Source organism: Ambystoma mexicanum, chromosome 6p (genome assembly GCF_040938575.1).
Source record: "Ambystoma mexicanum isolate Mex_15411 chromosome 6p, UKY_AmexF1_1, whole genome shotgun sequence".
Lineage (NCBI taxonomy): Eukaryota > Metazoa > Chordata > Amphibia > Caudata > Ambystomatidae > Ambystoma > Ambystoma mexicanum.
Window position 1 is genome coordinate 311800779 of NC_090935.1, and position 23170 is coordinate 311823948.

Here is a 23170-nt window from a genome sequence, read left to right on the forward strand (position 1 = left end):
ACTGAAACCTGATTCAAAGTAAAAGCCCAGAAGGAACTAACTCGCAAGAAATGGTGAAAAAAGAAGTCTACGGTATTTTCGGGAAAATTGTCACCCTTGAGTGTTGTACTTCAGTTGAAAAATCAGCCATTCAAGTTAGTTAGTGTAACAGAATGTTACATGAGAAGTGGGATACAGCACTCCACATAGGGTGGTGTGTGCTGGACCCACACAAGAAAGGTAAGTAAGATAAAAGTCATCTTATTATTCTTGGGAACAGCAGTTCACCCAAGAAAATGTTTTTGGAATATTAAGAGAAGTCCAAGGGACTTACCAGTGGCACTGCATAAAAGGTGCTTTGTGTCACAATGCAAAAAGCAGATGCCTATGGAGTTTACCAGACTCCATTAAACAACCAGAAACACAAAATCCTAGTCAGAAAAACACACAAGGGAGTAGGAAAAAGTCTCACTCACTCTGGAGTAAAAATAAAAAATCCCTGAGTCCAGCAAAAGAGCTGGGGGTCTCTAAGGTTAAAGGGAATTGGCACAGAAATGAAAATTATCCCTAACACTTATCAGCCGTCTCTTGCAATCGGGTTGCCTACACCTTTTGGTCCATCTAGAAGAGCTCTGGAGACATCCTTGATAGACCTTAGGACAAGTCCTTAGAAGTCTATTTAATTCCTCCCACATGTTTGTGAACAAGAGTTAAGGCTTTTTCATATCTTCTCCTTCTTGCTGTAACTTTATCAGGACTTTTGATGATTAGGGAGAACTCCCTGAAGTTCATTGTTCTTTTGGTTTCTTTTATATACGCTGGGTTTCCCACTGGGCGAGGGAGTTCACTCCTGAGGCACCCTTGAGATTTATGGTTTCTTGTGTTAGCAGTGGGACGAGGGAGATCACTGCTGAGGCACTCTTGACTCTTTGGGCTGCTTGGACCCCACCCAGCTTTCTTGCAACTCCAGTTTGCCTGTATCTTCACTGGGGTGTATGACTGGTTCTTCCCGGGTCGCTGCTGCCTCTGTACGTGTTCAGTCCATCTTCCTGCTTTCTTCTCAGATCTGTGCGGCTCTGCAGAGCTGTTGCTGCAGCGGTCTCGGCGGCTTTAGTGGACCACCTGGTCCACCTTGAAGAGGCCACACCACCGCTGGATTGTTCCTGCTTCTGCATTGAGCTGCGTATAATGAATTAAACTTTTTCTATTCAAAAGATTTCCCTCTGGTCAAGTAATCTTGAGATGCTGCATCCCCTTGTCTTTTCTCAATAGTTTTCAATATTTGAAATTTTATTTGTGATATTTGATGTCTGGCCTCTTGGAAGTGGAGGGATATTGGGGATCTCATGTTGCTTGTCTGGGTGTTGGGTCTATGAAGGTTCCAACAGAGTTTGGCTTTCCTTGTGGTTTGTCAGACATTTCCGCACAGACACTTCAGACTGTAGATTATGTTACTACTATCACAGGTGGCGTGACCTTTCAGAAAAATCGTCTTCCCTGTATTGGGAAGCTGAACTCAACAACGCCCTCTCAGCCACCGATTTAGAGAAAATATTAGACGACATCACCAACACTTTGACGCAGTACCGCACAGAACTAGAAAACAAACTATGCAACTTTAGACAAGATGCATTCGTCTAACTTAACGAAGTAGTATATGCCTGGATGGACAAATATAAACAGAATGCGGCACCGCAAAACAGATACAACCCAAGCTCCTGTGATTAAAGCAGCACAGGGTCCAGAAACGACTGGTAACAATGCATAAGAATCTCAAAGAACAGGAACTGACAGTACAAACAGTATAACTGAACTCCCAACATCATCAACAAACATTTTTTTAGGCAGAGGAGGAAGAGGCAAAAGTCCAGGAGAGGACACAGGAAGAGAAACGCAACACCAAACAACACGACAGAATCCAGAGAGAACCTAGTTGTGAACTTATCTAAGAGAACATTCACACAAATTAACCTTAATGTACTCTAAAAAGGCCTCAACGTCGTGCCCACTTACAGCTCTAACTTGTTTGAAAAAGTGGAATTATTCACATTTTCCAGAAAGTTAAGACTCAAAGCGTTCTTTCGGACGATGTGGAGAACATGGAAGAATCCCTCAAACAACCTGAATTCACTGAATTTATACCAAAAAGCAGTTTCATCATTCCTACCAACTACCCCATCGTTGATTTATTTCAAAGAATGGTCACTGCCGACCTACAGAAATTATCTTATGCATGTCCCAAACGTAGAAGCTTCAGTCGTAGCGAGCTCAGTATCATTCAAACATTGTTTGCAGACACAATCATTAAATTTAAATCCGCAGACAAAGGTGAAGGTTTAGTTGTCCCTGACACCGATGACTACAACAAAGAATGTGAGACACAATTACTGGACAGGAATATATATATGCCTCAATTGACGAAGACTCTACACCAGCGATGAGAACTAATCTCTAAACATTATTGGTCAAAGCAGAAGAGACAGTTGGATTTCACATTGAACCAGGAACTATCTATAACACCCATCTTCTATACTTTACCTAAGATCCAACAAAACCACCCGGTCGCCCCATAGTTTCGGCAACCGGCAGTATTCTACAACCACTTGGAACATACCTGGACTCATTCATCCAACACCTCATACAAGCTACCAGTACATACATCAAAGATAATACACATTTCTTGCATATACTCAACGCTTTGAAGATAGAAGAACAAGACATCCTGTTCACAGCAGATGTAAAGATCCTCTACAACTCCATACCACATGACCAAGGACCGGAAGCCATTGAATGGCTACTTCGAATGGATTGTGCGCTCCCACGTATTCCTCATCTTATGATAATCGTATCCTGCCAGCTTTGCTGCTTCAGCAAAAAGTTTTATCGGCAGAGGGCGCTGTGCACAAGGACGTGGCGTTGATGTCCCTCGACGGGCTCCGTACCGTGTTGACGTCACCATCAGTATAAAAGGCACGTGCCGCGCCGGTTGGTTTCAGTTCTGTTTTTCCGATTGCTTCGCTCTCAAACGGCGCGCTTCGAAATTTTCTTTTGAAAATTTCGTCTTCATCTACCCCTTCTACTCCCAAGACGGGGTTTAAAAAGTGTATCGAAGATGTCGATCACAGATCCTCACCGCGTTTGTCTTTGGTGCCTAGGTTCAAACCATCGAGCCGGCGACTGTGGCTCCTGTCAGTCGATGACTGAGAAGACCCTTCGTGAGAGGAAAGGTAAACTGGCGGTGGGGCGGGAAGCTTGTAATGCCCCGAAGGCCTCGTCGAAAAGACATCAAAAATCGAGCTATTCGAAAGAATCGGATCGTCATAGACACTCTAAGAGATCTCGATCTCGTAGTAGATTGAGGCGCTCTTCATCTTCCTCTTCAAAAAAAGTAAAAAGGAGACATAGATCTCCCTCGTCATCATCCGATTCATCTACCGAATTGCTACGATGCCCTACTAAGTCGGATTCCCCAAGAAAATTGGAAGATTTTACAAGGAAGATGATGAAGGTCTTTGAGAATGCGGCCTCGACGCCCCTCAAAGAACCTTCAGAAGAGCCGGATCCCTGTTGCTCCATCGGACGACACAGGGAAGTCAGGAACTACTGTGGTAAAACCCAGTGGTATGGATGAAACTCGTAAAACTCGAGCCAATTCGTTGAAGATTCCTCGAGAGTCGAGTATTTCTCTGACACCATATAAAAAACAAAAGTTGTCGAAAACATCAGCGACTTCATCGGCGCCGACAGCTTCGACATCAGTGTCCTCGAAGATTCCTTCGATACCATCGAAGTTTCCGTCGATTCCTTCGTCCAAACCTTATGAACAAGACAGGAGATTTACTCCTTTACCAAAATCAGACTTCTTTAAGTCTGTTTTCAATTTTTGAAGAAAGTGGCTCTGAAGGAGAGGAGGTTTCTCCTTTTGGAGTACAATATGGTACTAGAGAGGTCCCAGAAGAACTAATCGATCCAGAATCGAAAATGAGAGACCTGTGTGACACCCTTCACTCTGCTAGTGGCATTGATACGTCACCTGAGCTAGAGGTTGCAAAACCTGACCCTGCAGATTCAGGGTACAGGAGTTTAATGAATAGAGTGGTGGAATACATGGGCTGGGGTAGAGCCTCACCCAATTTTGATCAGGACGATATGACGGACATACTTGATCGGGCCCCCAGAAGGATCCAGTTCTCCCCTTCCATAGGGCACTTCAGAGAACGGTGGAAAAAACTGGCAAGTTCCTGACAATATTGCTGCAGTAAACAGTAATTTTCCTAAGAAATATAGAACTTCTAGTTCTGATCCTGAATATTTAAATGGGCATCCCACTCCAGAAAGTCTGGTTATTCAAGCTGCAACTACCTCAAGACAGACTGCATATCCTTCTATCCCTCTGGATAGAGAGGATATGAAGGTGGGTGCTTGGGCCCGTAAAGTTTTTACTTCGGGTAGCATGGCTCTTAAGTCAACTAATGTCACCTGTACCCTGGCCAGGTTCACCCATACCCAGTGGGACCGCATTTCGGCAGCAGCTGATCATATTCCGAAAGGCGAGGAAAGGGAAGGCTTCCTGAATATTGTCAAAGATGGAAAGGAGGCAATGGGGGAATGTCTCAAGTCTGGACTGGATACTGCTGATAGTATCAGCAGATCCTTGGCTGAAAGCACAGTGCTACACAGATTTGCGTGGTTGAGGAAGTTGGGGTTCGCAACAGATGTGCAGGCCAGACTTCTCAACATGCCTTTTGATGGATTGAGACACTGTAACGTGCAGCAAGGGTGAAACCTCTAAGATTGGCATGAAAACCATGAACGTAAACCCAAAGGTGAAGAGACAGTAGCTAATGGAATGCTGGTGAGCACCAGAGACCTTTCACATTGAACCTGGAATAGCAAAGGGCATGACAACATTGACACTAATGAATAATGCATGCCCGATCCATGATCAAGAGACCAGCGGAATGTTTGTTTTTCCTCACTGAGCTTTGAATTTTTTCTAAAGGCGTCTTCCATCTCCAAGCCCCCTTATGTTCTTTAGACGCAGAATTTTGGGCTCGGCTTTCACTTCTGCTTTCCATCTTCGAAAGCAGTCCACAACAAATGTGATGTTTATCAGCTGTCTACTTTTATTAAGAGCCAGTTGGGCCAAGTCCCGAAAGTCATTCCTCCACGCTAGCAAAGCACAGGGAAGCTGTTGAAGTTCTTTTCTCAAGATGTTTTCATTCACTCCCCACCCCTCCACCTCTTTGTTCATCTTACATCGACCATGCTTTTTCTGAGTTTAGCTGTTCGCTTTGGACTGCACTTAATGACTAACCTCACTTATGTTGAAGTACACTATCCTGCACATACATTCACATCCCCCACCCTATGCATAGCCTATACATATTTCCTCGTTGCTCTTGTCTCTGCACTGGGCCCTGCCAAATCCTCTGACTGTGCAAAGCTAATCTCCTCCATTCTCAATCACCCCTGCCAACTTTGATCTACCCTGCAATCTTTGCTCACACCATCTAAGCCAGTATCCATTGCCTCTTACCTTTTTGTCACAGCCCTCCTCTCTGCCTCCCTCACTCTTCTTATGTCTAGCACCTATCCCTGCTACCCTTTCTACTCTCAACTATTTCTTCCTACCTCGCCTAACAAATTATCCTCCATCCTGCGCAGCGCCAAGCCATCTTGCACTCCAGTTGATCAGTCTTATCAAACGATCAAGGACCATCTCAATCACCTGCCATTATGGTGCTGAGCTCTTTAACCTCACCATTGCTGCTGTACTCTTACCTGCCTTATTCATATCTGCACCGGTCCTAACCATTTTCAAGAAAGCCTCTGCAGACCCAAACATCCTGGCAAACTATTACCCAATTTCCCTCCCCCTCTATTATTCAAATGATCAGGTGGTCTTTAATAGATCACAACGTACTTTGGGGATAGTTGCCTTTGGGATCAACTTCAATCTGGATTCTGTGGTAAACACTCTTATCACCACTGCACTCCTGCATGTATCCTACTTACTCTGATGCTCTCCACTCCAAGCTCCCTTTTCTATACTCATCCTTTTAATTCTCTGATGACCACTCCCCTAGGACCTTGAGTGTTAGGGAGAATTCTCAGAAATGTGCTAATTCCTCTCTACCTGAGAGACCCCCAGCTCTTTTTGCTGGACCTTAGGACTGTTCATTTCTAACCTAGAGAGAGTGAGAGCTTTTTCCCCACTCTCTCATGTATTTTTCTGTGGTTTGGACTCTGTTTGTTTTGACTTTGAGTCTGACAAACGCCATAGGCATCATCTTTACATGGCACAGGGAAGTCTTAGATTTCCCAAAGGATTAAATCAGTACACTTGGAAACAGTATTTTTACCAAGAGAAGGTAAGTGAAATTGTCGTTACCTACATTTTGTAACTTTATAGACCCAGCTCACACCATCTTAAAATAGGGTGCTGCAGGGGTTATTTAGTATCCCATTTGTCTAGTTTCTCATGTAACATTTTATGTTACACTTTCTACAATTAATGGCTGGTGGCAGTGGTTTACTTTTTCCTACCATTTTGTGTTTCTACCGCAGGCTGGACTTGCAGCTGCAGTAAAGCACCAATGGGTGCCCATTTTGTCAAAATGGCCCTGGTCTTATTTTTTTCGTGATTTATTGTTGGAAAGTTTCTTCTTGAGGTTTATTCTGCGTGGTTTGGTCCCTTTGTCCATTAAGTCTTTAGCGGGATTCACTGGTGAAGCCCGCCTCTGGCTCCAACGTGTCTGGTAGGGCAGGAAGCGAGGGAGGTGCCTGAAACTCCATGTGCTTCTTCTCCTTGGTTACAGGAATGCACCCATGGGTGATTGGCTGCAGGGCTTTCCTCACAGGACAGCCACCCTGTTGTGTGATTGAATGCTTTGCCTGCAAAGGATTGGGAGAAACCTGCTTGGAAGGCAGAGTCAACCTCTGGATGAAGGAATTGGAAGAAGAACTTGGAAGAGACGCCTGCTGCAACTCCTGGACCGTTGGTTTGCCCGGTGAAGGCCTGCTGCAGCGCTGAAGCTCCGAATTCGCCTCGACTAAAGAAGACCTGCAAAGGACGACTTCTCCCCTTCAGTTGGTGGGACCAATCAACTCCAAAGTAAGCCACCTGGACATGTTTGGGGAGCATTTATTTTATGTGTATTGTTTGTTTTAAAGATAACACAAAGGAAGCAATTTAAAGAATTGCTACATCACAACATTTAAAATATACATGCATTCATCATTTACAAGGGGAATGGACTGGAAAAGTAGAGACCAGGAGAAAGAAAGAAGAGAGAAAAGAGAAAAAAATAGTGCAGCTAAACATATAAATCATTAAATGCACCCCATCACATCCGTGGTGCTGTTTGTTCGCATGAAAACTAGAAAGGAGTGACAAACTCAGCAGCCAAACATCCACACAGGGGCAAGTGTCACTGTTCCAGAATGTTAGGATATGTTTCTTAGCAACTAAGGGAGCTCTGTAAGCCCAAAGGAGCTTGCCATTAGACAGCCCAATACTGGAAGGAAACAAACCCAGCATACGAAGTAGTGGGACTCTGGACAGAGATGGACGCAAAACTAAGTCCACCCGTTGGAAAGCCCCATCTCAAAGCAATAGAATTTTCCTGCATAACCAAAGCCTATGCAAGATGTCAATATATGGCCTAATTCCGAATCCCAATTTCCCCTACCGCGTTGCAAAGCCAGAGTGAACTTTGAGGGCATGATAAGTGTGTATTGGGTGCAAGCTGAGAGAGACCTGCCCTCAGACAAGTGAAAAACCATAGGTTTTTGTTTTTAATAATTAATCAAGGCTAGAGTTTGACACATCCTTTTGAAACAAATTGCTATCAGCAGCAGAGTTTTGAAACCCAGGTTTCTGATAGTAATATTTACTCACCCTCTCACCTCTTCATCCCGCAGGTGAGGCCCAAGTAAAATATTGCAATGCATGTTGAAAAAGGAAAATAAAGGGGCCAGCCTCCTCGGATGTATACAGATAATTGTTTAATTTGTAAGGCATTCATAAAGCATTTTTTAAAATGACCCAGGCAGGCAGGACAACATTTAGAAGACCACCCCGCTTACTACTGAGCAGTATCGAAGTCTGAATGGTGTAATATTCAATAACATAATCAAAATTTAGTTTAACCCTCAAATGGGAGAAATGCCACCTGGCAGAACATTTTAAGCTGATGTGCCTTTAACAGCCACTTGACCTAAAAATGGATACCCACCAAACTAAGATTAACAGATGTATAACTGTGAGACAACCGGACCTTAACAATACTGAAGCTCAGATTCTTGCATTGCATTAATAGATGAAGTGGCCTGTTTTCTTGATAAAGATGTCAGGCAATAGAAATAATGTTGGAAGTAGGACGGCTTTCACAATATTCAGTCTATTCACCAGAAATCACACTAGTCCAAATGGAAGCTTTTACTATGTGATGGTGCTGTAATCACTGTATCTTGGGGTATGTTCGAAGTAAAATAAACTGCAGGGAGTGCTGAAAAGATACTTCCTGTGGCTGATTGCTGAGCGCATTAGATCTTTTACCTTAACTCATGATTACATATTGTATTACTGTAGCTTGTTCGTATTCCCCGAAATCTAAATTGTATTCCTCTCCTTTGACCTTATTTTCCTCAAATGTTTTATGCAATCAGTTTAAATTTCAGTTATTCTGGGTGTTAACAGCACAGGTAAGTCAAATATAATATACGATTCAAACTAGTATTGGTGTTGTGGTATTGGGCCTCAGTTCCCATCGATTGAACATCTTGTTAGGAACCATTGCGACAACATTTCAGTTGCTAAGATAATGGACATCTTTCCCTAGTAAACAGCGTTTCTAATAAGCAACCGATAAATGGTGAAAGGGCAATTTTCAATTTTTTTAATCCCCCCACGAGTGACGTCCTGAAGGAACTGTATTGGTGAGTACATTTTCCTCACTTTAAAAAAAAAAATTAAAAGCTCCATTCTGAGAGATGTGAATAATAATTAAGTGCATTTACACACAGAATACATTTCAGTGCTTTAGTAAAAAATAGGCAGAGAAATGCTCCCTGATATTTTGGTCTCGCATCCGATGATGGACTCTGACTGACTGGAACACAGACAGGTCTATTGGCTTGAATCACTGGGGTATTTACTTTCTGCTTCTTAACCATAAAAAAGGCATGCAGAGTTCAGGTTAGGTTTTGGCAGCATGGACATGACCACCAACATTATCGCTTGTTTACTGTTTGGGATGGAAATAGGCACAGGAACCCAGCTACCACCTGGATTCATGCCCCTACCACTCAGATCATTAAACCATAACATCCCCCAGAAATGCCTTTATAGTAAAGTAACACTTCACTTAAAATTAGGCCTGTTCTATGTGAAGAATGTGTTGACCGTTAATAAGCTTACTTACGAAATAAAATGGCTGTATTGTATATTAAGTGGTGTCTTGGTCCATTCAATCCTAGTAGTGAAGTGTAATTCCTTTTGTACTGGACTAGGTTCATCCTACTGTTCACACTTCTCTGCTTTTCCCTAGTGGATAATACTTTATTTTGCTTCTTTTTGTATTCATAGTGGAAGTATGGAGCCAGCGTTTCACAGAGGAGACCTGTTGTTCCTAACAAATTTCCAGGAAGATGCTATCCGAGCCGGTGAAATCGTAGTCTTCAAAGTTGAAGGTCGAGATATTCCGATAGTGCACAGAGTCATCAAAGTTCATGAAAAGTAATTAATTCATTGTTTTAAATAAGCTCTGTACTCTGATGTTGATTAAGAAAAGCAACAGATGCACAAAAACGTTTGTCTGTGTGGAAGCAGAGCCAAATGTAGCTTCGAGATCTGTAAACCTAAGCAAAGCATGTTGGATGTTAGGGTTGAAGGTCCACGAATAAGCTTTCCCTCTTGTAGAAATGTTTTTCTAAATTGTCTTGATCAAGCTGATACTCGCCCGGTATGAATTTGGTAATGCCGCCATTTGGTACAGTATCACAACGCACTTGATATAGGGTGGAAGCAAAACAAGGTATGTTAAATAACATCATGTCAGATTGTTATACTTTTTTGCATGCTCCTACAACGAGATGTGAAATCAGGATTTTTGAGTATTAACCATTAAGGTTTAGTGTACGTTTGAGTATACAAAATTTACTTTTACAATTAATTCTACCTACTTGAAATCACACAAAATACAGTATTACAGTGTGACTTTTGTTTGTCTTCCAACAGATAGGCCATGGTATAAAAAAACTGTTCCATGTCTGCAATAGAATTTATAATCCCTGCGTATAGGGATTAGGAGTAGCACAGCTGGATCAATATTAACTATGGTGGAATCATATTTACACATATACAGATTTACTCTAGTAGAAGCGTTCTTAAATATCCTTGTTTATCGGATGTTGAACTTATTGGTGCTTCTCAAAGATTCAACCCCCTTGTGATGCCTCTCCTTCAAAGAATCCTTGAGGCTATTTGACGTTTTTCCTTCACATTTAACCACAAAATTAAGTGAAAGCGAAAACGACGTCAGTGTCATTGATTCAGCAGCCTGCGCACAATAGTATTTTTACTGGGTTGCTTGTTTTCCCTGTTTTTTTGGTAGGGCGGGAGGGTCTTTTCTTGGAGTGTTAACTTTTCTTGAATGCAAAAAAAACCTGTATTCCATTTGTGAAAATATAAATTTCAGTGTCAATTCTGTCAAAGGAGTCTCACATTGATCTGACTTCACAGAACTAGGATGCTGTTAACATGGCCTTAGAGGAATGTCTTAAAAGTGAACTGGTACTGCTGGCTGCAGAAAGTCCATTCACTTCAAGATTTTCCTGTAATGTAGTTTAATTGCTATAGACAATTGTCATACATTGTTCTATTTTATTATTTAAGTATTGCAATATTAACAAAAAATTGCATTTGGGCACCTTTCAAGCCATTCATAACAAAATAATATTGCGTGAGGTCTGGTTCTTTTGTGGGAACTTGGACCAGTACATTAGGTGGCTCCTAGATTTAGTGTTCTGTTGGTGGGAGTTGGATTATGAAGACATAAATATCCTGGGTGTTAGGGAATTTATCATTGTATTGCATCATCCCCTCTCCTAGTGAGACCCTAGCACATATTGCTGGACTTCTGGACCTTTTTCTTTAATCCTGAATGAGTGAAGCCTTTTTCCAATTATTCATTCTTTTGGGATCTGTCTTTTGGAACTCCGTTCTTTGTGTTTTACTGTCCTATGGATTCTACTTTCCTCCATATCTCTTTTAAGGCATCTGTATTTTACTGTTGCAACACACCACTCTTTATGGGCAGTGTTGCTGGGGACCCTTAGCATTCTCCTTTGAGATTATTTTCTATATCGTAAAGTATCGTAGAATATCGTAGAGTAGCTACAGTTCTTCAGGGTAGAGAGATACTTAGTATCTCTCCTAAAACCTTATACCACCATATGTGGAGTGCCAAGGGGATACTTGGTATGCCCCTTCTCTCTTGACATGTGACTTTTTATGTCGCATAGACAATCTCCTAGTTATGGCTGGTGGCAGTGGATGTGTTCTACCAACTATTGTGTAATTTTTACTGCAGGCTATGAGCATAGGCCCGGTTGTAAACAATAGGGTCACCCAAGTACTAACTTGGTGGCTCATTTGTTTTTCGCCAGTACTAGTGTTGTTGTTCTTTTTCAGCCCTTCTTCTACCGTCCTGGGAGGGGGGCGACTGTGTGAGTGTTTTGAATTTAGCGGGAACCCTTAGGTGTCCCCGCCTACGCTCCAGTGTGTCTGGGCTGGCAGGAAGTGGGGGAGGATATTTTCACTGCTCTGCTCTTTATCTGCCTAAGTGCATGAATGGAACCAGCTCCCACTGGGGGTCTGCCTGTCCTGAATGGACAGCCACCCGCCCCATTCTGCAAATTGCTGAGAGAGATTGCAGAGGAGTGTGTGCTGAAACTGTAATAACGGTGCGATCCCTCAGGTGAAAGGCAAGTCGACCACTGGAAACGGAAGTGACAGAAGAAGACGACCAGATACGCCTGCAGAACCTTTGCAACACCATGAAGCGACCACTGCTGTCTTGACCCCGTTTTCTGTGTGATAGAGGAACTCCAAAGAGGACTCCTCCTTCTCTTTGACTGGTGGGAACAACCAGTCCCAAGACAAACTTTAATCCGAGCCATCACCCGAGGTGCTGTGCCTCTCCAGAGCTGCAGAACCTCAATACCAGGAGGCCTCTGACCCAATTGAAGTGCATCATTGTGGAAAGGACGAATCTGTCCGTCTTTTCTGTGCTCCAGGTGAACCTCCAGAGACGCAATCCGACCCGTCCAAGTCCCCTCAACAGAGTGCATGACTTAAGGAACTGAATAAGACTGCCCGGGGGAATAACGTCCTCTATTGGTGCTGCAGAAAAGGTAACAAAACCGCAGAGTGACCTGTGAAGTTGCTGAAATCCGTGTCAGAGGTCCGCCCTCAAGACGGCTGCTGAGAGATCCCGTCCATTGTACTGCCTTAAGTCATCCGACCAAGGAATCTGAAGGTCTGGTCCAGTGCAGCCATATCGAGTAGAATCCAGCTACGAAGATTTCTTCAAACCAAAGGTACTGTGAGGAAAAAGATATTGCTTACCTTCATTCAGAATGTCGCTCCAGAGCGTTGGAGTTCACGTAGAGGTGTCCTGGGCAACCTCCTCTTACCCAAGTCGCTGCTTGTGTCCCTTTAGCGAGTCCTTTAACAGGGTTTCCAACGTTGGTTGTATCCTCTTGCATAGTTGAGACTAGAAACTATCCACAGGAGTTTTTGTTGTTCTGCTGTTTGTCAAGACTTTGAAACCTCTCCGAACTGCCTTTAGCTAGGGTTGCGTTGTGGACTTAAAACGACTTGCTGTACAAAGAAACTGCCTCTAGAAAGAACCTTAAGCCTTGCTAATGTTACATTAACCAACTATTTTCCTTCCTAAAAGTCACTATTTTATGTGGGTTTGCAAAGTAAATGTACTTACCGTATTTCTTCTAAGTTTCGCGAGTGCGTGTTATTACCGATTATATGATGGAACTGTCATTACTGTCAAAAGCTGTAACAATTGTAACTGCGAGCAACAACAAACTAAGCAGTGGCATTTTAAAAGAAAGTATTGTAAAGTGTTTTGGTTCAATGTGCTGAGCATTTAAAAGTAATTACTTTGTATATCTAATCTATATTTTACTATACATTTATTGAGTTAGTGTTTCTTTGAATTGCTTTACTAACTAGGTTCACTGTTCTTACCTACAGCTCACATCTTCCTCTTATGATACGCCTGACTGCTCTGCCACCCTACCAAGGTTCCATGAGTTGTACAGACTGATACTAAGAGTTGGAGGATCTACAAACCATTGGGATAGTTTTTTAAGTCCTACCTTCCAGAGGACTTTAGGAAAACACCACTAACCCTGGGTGCCCGCATTGCCGGACGTCAAATGCTTGCTCTTCCTGTGCGTTCTTTGGATTTTGATTTCAAAGAGTAGTCTAGAAGTCTAGAGTGACGCGCCTTTTGTGTTTGGTCTGCTTGATATTATTTTTGCAGATTGTTGAGGTGGGGGATTATAGTTTTGTAGTTGGGGCATGGTGATTGTCGCACAATGTCCCTCCCCTTAATCCATAATGCGATGGGTATAGTACAAAGTATGTAATGTAATGTACCATGCTTGTAAAGCGAAGACTATGACCCAAGGACATCTAGGCGGTGAGGAGGGCAGAGGCCTGGTGAGCTTCAACATCACATAAAAACACAAACAAAATAGGTTTTCAGAGCTGAAGGTGGTATTTGATCTTACACATCAACGCTGGTAGCGCATTCCACAAGGTAGGGGGCAAGGACCAAAAATGAGCGGTCCCTTATCCGGGCTCTCTGATGGCATGGAATTTATAGTAAATCTTGCGAAGTTGAGCGAAGACACCTAGCGGGATGATATCGCTCCAGTTTAGTCTTCAAATAAACTGCCCTGCGTTATGAAGAGCCCAGTGAGAGATGCATAAGATCTTAAACTCAACTTGTGCTTTCACAGGCAGCCAATGAAGCTATCACAGTAGACCAGCAGAGGGGGTAAGCCTTGATGCATCCAAGGCCAGCTGCACCGCCGAGTTTTGAAGAACTTGCAGCCGCTGCAACTGATACGTCGGCTGGCCTAGGTGGACCACGTTACAATAGTTCTTCAATTCCATGATCGTGGAGGTCACTAACTGTGTACGACAGTCGGCAGGAAAGAAAGGGAGGATCATTCACAATACTTTAGGTTTTGCAAAACCAGTGATGCAAAGTGCTGAGATCTGACCCTCTCCGCAACCAGAGGGGAGACGTCTCACACCAAGACACTTTACAGTAGCACTGGGGGTAGGACTCGGGCCCAGGGAGTCTAGCTAGTACTCAGACCTCCAGGTGGTGGCAGCCGTCTCAGGGCCAAACACCAGAACCTCTGTTTTCTCCCCATTGAGCTTTAGCCATTTGGCTGACATCCAGCTCCCTATTGCTGACAAACAAGCTCTTTGTTTGCATGGGGGTCTGAAGTTGTGGAGTGAAGACAAAATACAAGCTTTGTGTTATCAGCCTATGTATAGACGTGAACCCCTAAGTCGGAAATGAGGTCCGTCACTCGACGCAAGTAAAGATTAAAAAGAAGCTGCAACAAAGCCGATCCTTGAGGCACTCCACAAGGGAGAAAGGAAGGAGAGCAACAGGTATGAAAGGAAACAGTTTGTGTACATTCCGCAAGAAAAGATGCAAAAGCGTAACCCCGCTTGTTCCCAACGACCCAGGAAGATGCCATGATCCACTGTATCAAAGGCTGCAGAGAGGACCAGCAGAATTAACACAAAGACCACCCCCCACCCCACCTCCTGCGATCCAGAAGCATTGCTACATTGGCCTGAAGTGAGGGCCTGATATGCCATTCACAACAAAACAAAAGTTCTGTCTGCTTATCTTCACGTCAGGTGATTGCTCTTCATCCTTGGATCCCCCTCAGCCAGTCTCCGATCATTCTCTCAACGTTAGCCTCCCTCAGTTGTGCTCAGATCAACCACTCACTGTGGACATCCTTCAGTCAGGTTCACACTTGTCATAATGTTTACGGGTGTATTACTGCTCACCCTAAATGGCAGGGATCCCTCAGCCGGGTTCACATTTGCCAAAATTCCCAGTTTACTTGGTTCTCTCATAATGTGGGGATCATTTCCTTTGGCTTTCTCCTGGCATCCCACCATTGTGGTCACATTGCCTTTTAATACAGTTCCCAAAAGAAAGTTCTTCTAGACCCCTTAGGTTCTCCCCTTACCTAAGTCCGGGACTTAGCCCCAGTCAGGCTTTCCTTTTTAAGCACCCTGTCAGGCTTCGCACAGTTCTATCATCACAATGAATTTGCATGTGTTACTATTTTATCCTAATCTGCAGGCATCTCTCAGTCAGGTTCCCACTAGCACCATTTACATAGTTCTCTTTGCTTCCACTACGTGCCAAAGACTTTCGACTACAAGGGGTTTGGCTTGACCCTCATATGACCACTTTGACACCTCACGCCGGCCACCCCTAAGGCCTCTTGGTACTTGTATTTTCTACAACAACCGAAGACTTTTCGACTATGCATGCGATTCATCATAATCGGCTGCAGGACCACTTTGATCCCCTTATTGAACACATTCTCCTTCTTCAGGAGCGGGGCAGCACTTAAGAGTCCTTCGAATGAGAACCCACGTGATGCCGGACCACTCTAACTCTGATGCCACTTTTGCTCAAAAAATACCTTTATACTTTAGTCTTCTTTCTTCATACAATGTTGCTCTTCGCAACCTTGAGTCCAAGACAGTCTGGTCTATTATCAGCTCTTTCCGACTCATCGGCTGTGCTGAAATATTTTGGCATCTCTTGCCTCTAAAGTCAAGGACGGTACCATGATAGCAACCGCTTCTCCCTCCCCGCCCTGGTTATTACTGAGGGAGGGTCCCATGTACCGATGACATCCTTCACACCATTCGCCAGCTGCAATTCCCGGTCTTATGTTTCCCTTCTTGGAGGCTATTAGGCAAGATTGTATGCAGTACGATTTAGGTGCACTACAACAACCCTGACCTCCTGGCAATAGGAACCCAACCTTTGGTATAAGTCTGTCTCAAGAGGGGTCAATATGAGCTGTAGGGGAGTTGCACAGAGATTCACAGTGACAATTATTTAAATAAACACTCACAAGGTTTCTTGAATAAACAATTATTAATTTGTCAGTTCGAATAAGCCTTCTTCAGAATGGAGCAATATAAAAAGCAACACACACATACACTTCAAAACTACACACTCTTAGTTTCTAAATCAGTACAGACCCGTTTGGGATGGCCCACAGCCACAACCTACACCCTGGGGTGACTTCAATAATTAGGGTGCTGGGGACATTAATATCTTACTGTTGCATTTAGAATACTCTTAGAACTTGGTCAAAGGAAAAGGTTATTAGAACAAACAATAGACCACAAATATTCTTAAGCAGGCAAATACTTTTGGATCCCCTAAGCAGAGTCATTCAGTATTACAGGTTAAGCCGAAGTGAATGGGCAAAATATATGAGCTGGAGCACTTCTGGTAGGTAAGAACATCTTTGCACAAGGTTTTAGAAGCCTTTGAATAATAGAAGAACCAATGTAGGGTCACAAGCTGATTAGACTTGTGAGTAGTAGAAGATGCAAATAACTCTACAATAAGAGGTAAGTTCTTTCAGACCTTACAGTACATTTGGATTGAAGAAAAAGTGCAGCAGATGACTCCTGTTCAGCTCTGCAGATCTCACTGTTCCTGGGCCTCAGTCGTGGGGACAAGAGGGAGGACATCTGGGGTCTCCTGCACTACAATGGGATGGTCACTGCTCGCAACCGGCAATCTTCAAAGTGGCACTTCAGTGTTTCAGCTCCTCGCGTCTACTGCAAATAACACTGCGGTTCCTGGCTGTTGAGATGGATTTTCCTTGCTTGTGGGGTCCTGCACTCCGTTGAGGAGGCTCATGCTCGGTCAGTCCTGCTTCCTGGGAGTCCGGAGGATCTTCCTGGAGCTCTTGGCAATTTAAAAGCAACACACACAATCTGATGTTCTTCTCCCTGGCATTTCGGTTTCCAGCAGCAACTCTGTGGAAATCCAACCAGCTCTAAGAGAATTTCCGGGTAGTTTACTTTGGAGTTGATTGGTCCCACCAACTCAAAGGGAGAAGTCGTACTTGCAGGGGTTTCTCTGTCGATACAAATTTGGAGTTTCAGCACAGCAGTAGGGCTTCACCTGGCAAACCAACGGTCCAGGAGTTGCAGCAGGCGTCCTCTTCAAGTTCTTCTTCGGTTCCTTTGTCCATTGGTCGACTCTGCATTCCAAGCCAAAAGCCTTGCCTTTTATTCAGGTTTCTCCCATTCATTCCGGCCTAGTTGTCAGTCACCCAGCAGGGTGGCTGTCCTTGCCGGACAGTCAGCTGGCCAATCACTACAGAGTGCATTTGGGTCTCCTAAGAGACAAAGCACAGGGAGTTTTGGGCACCTCCCTCACTTCCTGCCCTCACCAGACACCCTGGAGCCAGAGGCGGGCTTCACTTGTGAATCCTGCCAAAGGCAAAGCGAACAAAGGGACCAAACCTGGTTTGGCGTGCAGAGTAAATCTCATGAAGGAACTTTCCAAGAAGAAATGGTCAAAAAAGAAGACCGTCACCATTTTGACAAAAATGGCACCCTTGGGTGCTTTACTGCAGCTGCGAACGAAGCCCGCGGTAGATGCACACCACAGTATTTAAAAGTAAACCACTGCCACCAGCCATTCATCGAGGAAAGGGTAACATAAAATTGTTACATGAGAAGCTAGACAAAGAGAATACTAAGTAACCCCTCCAGCACCCTATTGTAAGATAGTGTGTGCTGGGTCTAGAAAGTTACAAATGTAAGTAAAGTCAATTTTACTTTACTGCTTTGGGAAACAGTAGTTTATCCCAGAGAAAGTATAAAACTTTGGGAAATCTGAAAGACTTCCCTATGTACCTGCACTGAAGGTGCTGGGTGACAATGTAAAAGATGATGCCTATGGAGTTTGTCAGACTCCACAACCAAAAGAAACACAGTCTTCAAAATCACTTTAAAATACATGAGAGAGTGGAAAAAAGGGTCTCGCTCTCTCCAGGTTAACAAAATCAAGTCCTTAAAATCCAGAAAAGTTGTTGGGGGTCTCTAAGGTGGAGGGAATTGGCACATTTCTGAGAATTCTCCCTAACAGAGGCTCCGCAGGTCAGGGTTGAAAAGGGCAAGGGCAATTCCCTCCTCATCGTCCTTTCAGGTCTCGCCTTTTTCCTCCGTTTGAACTGCTGTCCTGGAATAGCTGCTTCCTCATGCGTTTGACCTTGCTCTGAGTGTGCTTTTGTGCTCTGCATTTTATCCCTATGTGGATAGGGAAGGGAAGTCGGGTGTGTGTGTAATAATCGGCTATTGCCTGACTCTGCCTGACCCTTGTTTTGGGACATGTCGGGTATACAGCTCTGGTGTTAGTTTGTTGTCTTTCATGGTAATCAGTCTGTGAGAAAGGTTTGTGTCAAGAAAGGGGGGCGTTGAATTTCTAGATATCCTACAGGTTGCAGTTATCAAGAAAAAAAAGAAACTGTGTCCATCGTCAGTGGAACACTTGCGTCCCCTGAACATTCCATGAGTTTGTCAAAACAAACAATTCTTAGTCATAAATAAGAATGTGAATTTTATCAAACAATATTAATGTGGAGTTCACACATAGGTAATTCATACGCAAAGGTTTTGAAGACCTATTTATAAGTGATTCAATACGCAAGCATAGGATATAGTAGGCTAACTGCAATATTGAAATCATATTGTGCAGTACAAATAGATCCATGTAATACATTTTCTAAGTAACTAAAGAGCTCTACGCGTTTCGGGATTCAAATCCCTTCATCAGGAGCATTATTCCATGGAATTTTCATTCTCCATATTTCATTTTCAGTGTTCAATCTGCTTAATAGAGTGGGAGAAAGTAATAAAGTGCGTCTTAGCTAATCTCCTCTTCATCATGAATCTATTGAAGAATTCATAGTACACTGTTTCCCTAAATCTCATACGTGCCACCTGGACACCCTTCTGTGAGGGTGGGGAGAAATACCTTGGCTGCGAGTGGGGGGCGGCGGCGGCCTACCTCTTGTATTGTCTTGTCCCGAGATGAAAATGGGAAGAAGGTAAACCGAAAGTCAAACCTCTGTGTGTTCTATAGCTGCCATCCAAGGTGGCTAGCAGGGTTGGGTAGGTAATGCTAAATTAAAACCATACCTGGATCTCCATGCGATACTACAATGGGTGTTGTAGGGGATTCCCTCATGCACTCAGCATCATATTGGGATATGCAGATGGCGTGGCTGCTGATCTGTGAACCGTACAGTCTGATCGTCCAGGAACAGCTTATCTACAAATATTAGAGGATCATTAGTGAAGTGCTCAAGAGCGTTACTACTATTATTGTTCTGTAGGAAACTATGACATATTTAACTTGCGAAATGCAATCTCCCGGGTGTGAAGAGCTGTGCGGTTTACAGCGCGCCTCGATTCTCGAAATGGAGCCAGGTCAAGGCTGCTAAAAAAAGAGGTGTAGGAATAGCGCATGTGCGTTCATGCGGTGAAGTCGCATGTAAACAAATGACACCGCGCGGCGACAGAGAGCACCATTTGGAAGGTTGAGCGTCTTTATTTTAGTGGCAAATACCTACAAGTGAGTTGTAAATTGGATGGGCATATATTCAAAAGAAGGGTGTCCAGGGGGCATCCATGCTCATATTCTTTGCATTCAATAGTTACACTGGTACTTTCCCTGCTAAGAACGTATAGAATACTAGACAATTCCTAAGTTATCTGTCTTTACAGACTGGTGTATACAGAGACAGCATTTCATAAAAGCAATCCTGGATGTGAACATTTGTGGTTCATGAGCTATCAGGAATGATTGAATATGACGGGTGGTGACATGTGGGTAGTCAGAAACAAGCCTCATCTGCTGATGTAAAATTGAGGTTCAAAGAATCCTAGGTATAAATGTTTCCTATTCCTGTACTATAGGAGGTGAATGCATAAGAGTGGTACCATAGATATAATCAGAGGCGAACTGCATCTAGAGATGTGAAATTGAGGGTCAGTAGACTGAATGTTTGATAGGGGAGCTTACAAAAAAGCACCCAGACAAAATCCTCATTCATCCCATAGGGATTTAGACTGTCAAGCTGGTCAATCCAATAAAGTTCCCTTTGGTCGAGTCTCATGGAATGATCTCCTCCTCTTGGTGATTTCTGGACAATCTCCAGTACAAATCTGAGTTGTGCTAATCTGTGTCTCTTCTCTGAGAAGTGTCTGGCCACGGGTGAGCGGGTGTTGTTGGGCCTGATGTTACTTGTATGTTCATTACACTGTTCTTTTATTTTCCTCGCTGTCTGTCCCACATAGAATATAGCTCAGAGACAGCTCAATCCGTAGATGACTTGCATGGTGTCACAAGTGCAAAAGGTCTTAACCTGACTTTAGCGCCTGTACGGGGGATGTCGAACATAGCTCCGCTTCAATATATTGTAGCAATTGTTGCAGTGTAAGCAGGCAAAGGTGCCTATTTTCTTCGTCTGCAATGTGGTTTGCTTCAGCTTGCAGGCTCGTTCTGCTTTTACCAGTTGGTCTCGGATTGTTGTCTCTCTTATAATCTATTAATGAGGGTTGAGGAAATAACGTCTGTAATTGAGGGTCCAATTGGATAAGTCTCCAATTTTTCTTCATCAGATTAGTAATCTGATGGCTCTGGCTGGAGCATTTCAATGTGTAAAAGAAAGGGGATCCCTTTGTTCTTGGGTTTACTCTTTAAGAGGTCTTCTCGGGTAGTTATCTCTGTCCCTTGCTGCTCAGATCACACTTTCTGGATAGCCCCTACCCATGTACTTAGATTTCATTTTATCCATTTCGGTTGGCAACATGTTTTCTTTAGAAGTGATGCGTTTAGCCTGGAAGAATTGGCTGTAGGGGAGGTTATCCTTCAGATGTTTCGGATGTAGACTCAAATAGTGTAGGCTAATGTTAACATCTGTGGGTTTGTGAAACGAAGCAGGAAGTAATCTTTCCTTCTCTAAGTTCTAGTTCCACATCTAAGTAGTGGATTTTGGGTGTCCCACCACTGTGGGGATAATGATGCGGTGGTCCACAGAGTTCAAGTATGAAAAGAAATCATTTAGTTCATCCCTTTCGCCTCTCCAGATAATGAAAACCTCATTGATGTACCTTTTCCGAGTGACTAATTTCCGGCTCCAGTACTGGTGATTGAGTATGTATGGATTGGGTCTCTAAATAATGCATTTAGAGGTTTGCATAAGCAGGGGCCATGGCAGAGCCCATGGAGGTACCGGATGCTTGTAAATAAAACTGTTGTCCAAATCTAAAGAAGTTGTTGTATAAAATTATTTTTGTCCATTCCAATATAAAGAGCTTGGAGATTTAGCATGTTCCTCCCTCAGGATGTCATAACCTGCGGTATAAACATTACACAATGGGTGGTAGAACAAGTCCACTGCCACTAGCCACAACTAGGAGATTGCTCCTGTGAGATAAGACGTCACAGGAGGAGAGACAAGGAGGATACAAGGGATCCCTTTGGCACTCCACTGAAGGTGGTGTGTGCCGAACTCTGACTATAGAGTTTTGGAAGAAATACTCTGTATCTCTCTATCCTTAAGAACAGTAGTTACTTGAGGATATAGAAATTGGAGTAGCTGTATGCTGCAGTAGTAAAAACACAGATGCCTTTAAGAGCTATGGAGCAGACAGACTCCATAGTACAGGTAGAAAGCAAAGAATAGAGTTCCAAAAGACAGTGCCCATAAGAATGAATGAGTGGAAAAAGGCTCAACTCATTCAGGATTGAAAGAAAATACCCCTGGTTTGAGCTGGTCAGTTCACTGGATAGCCCAGGAACACTTCTGAGGAGGCTCTATTGGAGGGTAATCGGGAGATGGCGAGAGTAGTTTTTCCCACTACTCCAAAAGGTCGAATCGCCCTTGCAGGCTTTCAGTGATCCATGCAAAAAAAGGGTTCTGACGGGATAACAGCACACTCAGGTTGCCAAACCTTCCAGCACGTCTCTGGCGGTTCCACAGCTCTGCTTTAGCGTTTCAGGATACTTGGCTTCTTCTGCATTTTGGTGTGAACATCAGGTGATCGACCTGGAATGGGTGCTCAAATCTGGGATAACCAAGCGAAGAACTGATCTCTTGAATTCATGCCAGATGTGGGTCAATGATGGCCCACAGTGGTTCCAGTCCCAATCCTCTTGCTGGGAACTAGTAGACGAGACATGCAGGAGCATGTTAAGTTGCAATTTTCGTGAGAGGCTGCATGCCTAAATATGGAATTCCTAGGTCGGCTTGACCTGTGGGAAGGCAAAGGGACAAAACGGCCAAAGGACAGAACAAAAGACTTCGTGGCACAGCCATGTTCGGCACTGGCCAGTCTTGAGCCAATTGCGATATGGTTCGTTAAAAAGAAGTACAAATACTATAAAAGTAAACTGCTGCCACCAGTTCGTCCTAGGCACACTTGTACAATCACCAAAAAATTTGTAGAGGGTATCTAGGGCCATAAAACAAAAGGACCCTTATGCGCGGTACTGTAAGGTACTTGGCATATAGATAAAAAGTTACCAAGAAATGGCAACTTAGTCAAAGGCTAAGGTAAACGTAGTTTCCCAGTATGGACAGTCTGAAGGACGTGTCAGTTTACCCATAACAGATGAGCAAAAACCCAGAGAAGCCCAGCTGAAGGCTGTGCTCCAATGGAAAAGTCAGGTTAGGTTTGCCAAGCAAAAGTAAAAAGTTTGGGGGGGGTCCATAAATGGAGGGAAAATTACATCCAAGGGAAATCTTTCCTGACACTTCAGGCTATACAAAAAGGAGTCTAAAAGGAGCACTTGAAGGGTCCCCATGCAACAATGCCCAAAAGAAGCTCTGTGCCGCAGTAGTAAAAACACAGATGCCTTTAAGAGCTATGGAGAAGACAGGCTCCATAGCACAGGTAGAATACAAAGAATAGAGTTCCAAAAGACTGAGCCCACAACAATGAATGAGAGGAAAAAGCCTCGACTCCTTCAGGATTAAAAGAAAAAGGTCAAGAAGTCCAGCAAAA

The 23170-nt window shown here is 43.6% G+C and overlaps 1 protein-coding gene across 4 annotated transcripts in view; it reads left to right on the forward strand.

Moving 5' to 3' along the window:
• Positions 1–23170, forward strand: part of SEC11C (SEC11 homolog C, signal peptidase complex subunit) — a 249361-nt gene that overhangs the window by 110117 nt on the left and 116074 nt on the right. For all 4 annotated transcript variants that reach the window (XM_069627067.1, XM_069627064.1, XM_069627066.1 and 1 more), the window contains exon 4: positions 9572–9721. In XM_069627067.1, the coding sequence (XP_069483168.1) occupies positions 9572–9721 (150 nt within the window). The remainder of the gene's footprint in view (positions 1–9571; positions 9722–23170) is intronic.